This window comes from Typopeltis vanoorti, chromosome 20, assembly GCF_054136105.1.
Source record: "Typopeltis vanoorti isolate ZY-2024b chromosome 20, IOZ_Tvanoo_1.0, whole genome shotgun sequence".
Classification (NCBI taxonomy): Eukaryota; Metazoa; Arthropoda; class Arachnida; order Uropygi; family Thelyphonidae; genus Typopeltis; species Typopeltis vanoorti.
Genome location: NC_143568.1, coordinates 31,040,076 through 31,046,223, shown reverse-complemented (window position 1 = coordinate 31,046,223; position 6,148 = coordinate 31,040,076). Strand labels below are relative to the sequence as shown.

The 6,148-nt window shown below is 33.0% G+C and overlaps 1 protein-coding gene across 1 annotated transcript; it reads right to left on the bottom strand.

The window, feature by feature from the left end:
* Positions 1–5,887, bottom strand: LOC150095334 (astacin-like metalloprotease toxin 1). The gene is made up of 10 exons (XM_090410404.1): positions 5,833–5,887; positions 5,347–5,379; positions 5,155–5,195; positions 4,296–4,371; positions 4,050–4,167; positions 3,712–3,887; positions 2,061–2,291; positions 1,799–1,933; positions 1,287–1,540; positions 1–209 (listed from the first exon to the last, which is right to left on the bottom strand). The coding sequence occupies exons 1-10, from the start codon at positions 5,885–5,887 to the stop codon at positions 114–116; spliced, it is 1,215 nt and encodes a 404-aa protein (XP_090266530.1). The 3' UTR covers positions 1–113.
* Positions 5,888–6,148: the final 261 nt, after the last annotated feature.

The following is a 6,148-nucleotide window of genomic DNA, read 5'->3' as shown; positions in this document are numbered from 1 at the left end:
AACAGAGGAGTTATTTTCTTTATTTTTGAGAGAAAGGTATGACAATCAAATTCGTTTGCTGTTGGGTTTCTTTGTTTCTTCTGTTGTTCCAGAGATTATTGGGATGCTTCTGACTATTGCTGGTCACAAGGCCTCAGGACAAATCGGATATCCGAAATGGCGACTGTTCCTTTTTCTCCCATGAAAGTGGTATCGGAGTAGATGAAAAACTGAAAATAATAATAAAACAGTAAAGATTAATTCGTGAACATAACAAATCAAACTTTCCTTTTATGATTTACTTCCTTAAATTTCTTTTATATCTTTCACCTTCCTTCGCTTCCCACAAATATTCCTTTCGGTTGTTGTACTAACGTGATCTACATATTATCAAAGATAAGCGAAGAACAAAATAATATTTTCCCTAGAAATAACACTGAATTTACTGAGATTAAGATATTCATTTTATAACTAAGTTATAAAAGATTCTATATAAATATGTAAAGTAGACGCTGTGCTTCTCCAACTTCCTAATCAAGTCGATTTTGGTTTTGAAAACGTTATAGAAACATTTGAAACCTTTAAAGAGAGCGTCGCTGGTGGTTTCGTTTAAGATTCAATTGATCTGTGATAACCTGTAGACACTCACTCTCGAGCACATCAAAGTATTATAAGCTCTTTTAGGTTAGATGGACGGTAATGTGTTGAGCCTGGAAGATTTTATTTTTTGTGAGATCGAGTTTTGCCATCAAAGCTATACACTGACCTCTAAACGATCAAGCAGTCGCATAACCATCAACTTAGCGAATGCTGGATCCAAACTCTGACGCGATCGTGTCCATACTCTGATTCTACGATCATTGTAGACTAATAGATATTGTGATTCGGTGGCATATTTGCCAATGGCCAGATCCAAGGTACAGTGAAATGGATAAATCTCCATAAAACGTGTAATTTCACGTAATTTAAGAGAAATGTATTATCAAAATTAATCAAAGTTGAAAAGAACAGTTTTTTTATATATATATATATATATACATATATATATATATATATATATATATATATATATATATATATATATATATATATATATATATATATATATATATATATATATATATATATATATATATATATATATATATATATATATATATATATATATATATATATATATATATATATATATATATATATATATATATATATATATATATATATATATATATATATATATATATATATATATATATATATATATATAAGGTGTTTACGATTTTAGAGAAATAATGAAATTTCCTTACCTGTCCATCATTCTCTGCTATTATATCCAGTTTAACGTCCTGCCAATTAGGAGACTTTTTATTGTACTCAAGGACCTTCTTCACGTCTTTGGCGAACGTGCTGTACATGTTCACTCCCTTGGCTCCGTTCCCATAAGAGTATATTTTAAAGGAAAAGCAAACGTGTTTAGGAGTTGTCTGGACGGAGAACGCAGGTGACAGGATCACTATCAAACTACCGCTCGCTTGCTCCGCATCCACAGCTAAATAGTAACCTGTAAATACCCGGAATGTCCTCATCACATGTTGGAAATCGTGTAAAACCATAAGTAGAAGATCTACATCTAAGTCGGGGAAATTTCCCGCATATGAAAACTGTCGATCTAAGATGTAACGTTGATATTTATTCTCGTTTTTATGAAAATTATGTTGTAAATTTGGTTTTGTGTCTTTTCAAAAAATATTTTCCCTTCAAGTAACGAAAAACAAAAAACAAAAAAAAAAAAAAAATTAAAAACATTCTTCAGTCTCACCTGTTCGGTCTCCTAGTTTCCCATGCATCCGCTCCCAGTTGAGACGTTGATAAGGTTGGTTGACAAAGCCACATTCATCTTCTTCAAAGTTACAGAAAAAGTCAGGAACTGGATATGGAGTGGGCCGAATATTATCTGCACACAGAAAAGAATAAAACTACATTAACACAATCTAAATGTGCTACAAAGAATCGATAAATTATAAAATTGATCGTATTATTGTTGAAGTTGGGCAGGATTGCATAAGAGGTGCAAAACTTACTAAAACACTCGTAAAGTCTGTTCACTCTCCGGACATCGCTGGCACTGAGTCCTGGCTTCTTGTGCACTTGAAGCATTTCAACCCCTTGTTTCTTGGGAATCATCGTTTTAAGGTAAGTGCGATCCTTTGAAAATGAGTATTCGTCGTACAACATCACAGAATTGTAATCAAAGGTTTCTCCCAAGAAATTATTCTCCCACTGTTGCAATATGACGAAGTTGTGTCTATTTGCTGAAGAATAAAATTTAAAATCCCTTCAACAATTATTTTAATACACTGCAAAAGCCATATCACAAAATGATGATAACTGCTTTAATCTGAATATATAAACTTTGTTTTTCTGTCCAGAGCACCACCGTACCACAGCCGCGGAATTTGACCTTCAATTGAAAAAAAAAGAAAAAACCTTGGTTCGAATAATTCTAGGACACAAAGAACCGTTGTAAGAATTTTTCTACTAAAAGTGAATTAGTGGGTTTATACGGGGTGTAGGATTTGGCTTCACAGAATTTTGGTTTATCATTCCATTAAAACAAAAACATATCTAACAAACTATTTACATTTATAACTGCACTAAAGGAAGCCTTTAGAAGCCTTGATTGGGAAACAAAAGGAATAAACTTAAATGGAGAAAGGCTACATTATCAGAAATTTGCAGATGATATTGTCCTAATAGCAGATAATCTTGAAGATCTGGAAGAAAGGCTAAATCAGCTAAATGAAGCCTGCAGAGTAATTGGATTAAAAATAAATAGAGAAAAAACCAAAAATAATGATGAATAAATATATTACCCATAGAACTGTCAAAGTTAAAAACCATGAAAGAGAACAGGTTACTTCATATGTATATTTGGGCCAATTGTTATCCTTTGAGGAGTGCCAAAGAAAAGAGATTGAACGAAAAATTCACCTGGGATCAATGGCTTATGGGAAAATGAGAGACATTTTCAGAAGTGACGTCCCTATGAGTCTAAAAAGGAAAGCTTTCGACTAGTGCATACTTCCTGTCCTAACATATGGAGGAGAAACATGGACTTTAACTGAAGCTCTAAACAAAAAGCTGAAAACAACACAACACAACACAACACATGGAAAGAAGTATGCTAAAAATAACATTAAAAGATAGGAAGACAAATACTCGGATAAGATCTTAAACAGGCGTCATGGATATTTTGAAATACATTAAACAGGCTAAGTGCAGATGGGCTGGCCATATTGCCAAATGCAGTAACCGGAGGTGGACTAGAAAAACAACAGAGTGGAGACCAATGGATGGACCAAAACAAAGAGGAAGACCGAGAAGAAGGAGGAGTTTAACTGGAACAAATGGCAGGAGTGAGATGGATGGGTGAGGCAGAAAACCGAGTGGTCTGGAAAATCATGGGGGAGACCTTCGTCCAGCAGTGGACGAAGGTTGAAGAAGGTTGAAGAAGAAGAACACAAAACCTTCTCCAGCAAAACAAACATAATTCCAACCAGTTCTCTTACATTCACAATTTAAATATTTGTTAAGAAAGACAGACAAAGAATATTTCAAGTTAAATTCCATTTTTAATAAGGTCCATCTTGAGGATGCCAAACATCCGTTACACATTTTAAGGTTTAAAGTACTCCAGTTTAAGAAATGTGTTGAATATAACTTAGATATCACCTGGTTTTATATTGTCCCAGAGGACCTGAATATAATCATCGCGGTCTGATCGACTATGTTCGTGGAAGAAACCAATTGCATGTCCTAACTCATGTTCTACAAGGGCTTTATAATGACATCCAAACTCCAAAGAAACTATCTGTTCCCCTCCTTGACGACCAAGTGCCGAGGAACAGCTGTAAAGACACAAAACTGGAATATGTAACAAGTTAAGTGAGATATCAATAAATATTTATATCTTTGAACTTATATTAGCGACATCTTTTGTGATTACTGAGTATACTGTATGTATACACACATAAATCTCAATAACAGTGATAATGTAATGCAATACGTACCCTCCTTTCCTGTCCAATTTGATATAATCTGTGATTTCAGGAGTTCTTTTCACAAATTTGATGCATGTTTTGGTATGGTACTCATTCATTGCTTCTTCGATTACATCCACGTAAGGTTCTAAAAGTGAAAAAAAAAAAAAAAACAGCTCCTAATTGAACAGCTGAGGAACAATGATACATGTAACATGCAGTTGCTACTTTCAAGAAATTTTATAAAGAATTATATTGAATTAGCACAATACTCACTCTGGTTGTCTGCAAGCTCATAATAAACGATTCCACCAGGCCAGAGTCTTTGGTCGTTCACAATGGCATTACGGTCCTGAGTGAAAATAGTAACTTCGATGAATATCTCACATGAGAACAATAATTCAATTACTTTTTTCTTTACACAGATAACGCATTGAACTCTTATTTTTGTAATTCAAGATACATAACACTTGTTATGTATCTCTACTCAGCAAGATTTCAACAATACTCCAAGTGATAAAACAAAGAATTTGAGCACTATGAGGGCGCTGATCAAACATATCTGGACAAAGTTTTTGTATGGAAAGTAATCTCTAAATGGCATTGAAGCTACAACCATGCAGGATATTTAGCAACAACTCCCGATGCTATTTATCAGAAAGGAAGGTAGCAGCTGATTCAATCGTCAAAGAGTTAATCTAAAGTGCAGAATATCTTTTCCCTTGCGTACGTTGTAATGTGGATAGCTGAAGGAACAACGCGTATAGGCATCAAGTTCGTGATGCGGTGGCTTTTGATTTATGGTTTAAACACTGAGGAAAAAACAAATGAAGTTACAATGAACAGGCTCTTTTTCATTATGCAAGTCTGCATAGTGAAACCATAACGGCGAAGTAATTTTTCTGTATTATATTATTTTACTGTATTACTGTGTAATAATAATAATAATAATAAAATCCTTATCCCACCTATGGGACTTATATAAGTTTGCGACTTTTTGTGGAAGGAAGCCGTATTAAAAAACGCAATCTTTGTATGCATGCTTTAATTTTCCTACAAAAAATTGGATTCCAAATATTTTTGTCAGTCCTCGCATATTATTTGGGTGATTATATTCGAAAAAACTGATGCTCACCGAGTATGGATCGATGCCAGTGATGTCACCTTCGAAGAGATCTAATGGAAAATACAAAAGTAACTTCAACAGACATTTACACTTTTATTTGTTCACTGTTTCCTATAAAACAAGAACTTCTGTCGATTTAAAGATTTCCAGTAAGACAATTTATTATTTTAAAAATTTGTTACATAAACAGAAATGTCATACCTGGATTTTGGAGAAGCTCATCTCTGAAAATAACTAAAAAGAAATAAATATTCAGTTGAAATAATCAATAAGATGATAAAATATTATTAACAACTCATTAAAAAAATAAATTTGAATATCATATTCTAACTTATTGGTTAATAAATATTTAAATATCTTAAATAAAAATTTAAATAAAATTACAATGCGTTTATCAAATCCCTGTGGATATTAAAAACTTTTAATTCTATAAAATTAAAAATTCTTTAAAATTCTATAATTGTGTATGCTGTTAAACTGTTTTAACATACATTTCCTTCCCTATCCCCTCTAAGATAAGAACGAAAATTGTATAATAACTTTTTCATAGTACTGATGTCCTTACTGACGTGGGTATATTCTTTCAAAAGAAGGTAACTTGTTTTTGTCTTATATCAATATTAAGTATTTATTTTAGAAAGCAATATAAATATAAATATGCAAATTTTATTAAGTGAGTAGGCTTACCAGCCCTGGTTAACTGGGATCCCACTAGAACGAAGATACACGTCCAAAAAGACATCTCTGATCAAGGGAAAATGAAATAGTGCAGCATGTGAGACAATTTTGGAGTCTTATGAAACATTCGGAAAGGGAACTGTTATCAGTGAAATTATCAGACTTTTCGATGTTGTTTAGCGATATCTTTGGTAACCACCACCTGTTTAAAGGCCTAACCCACCTAAAGAATTCCATGACATCATCATAACTGCTGCAAAAAATAATATCGCTGCTTCTTTCTAGGTGTTCCCTCATATTCGTTTCTTTGAATGGAATGCCATTT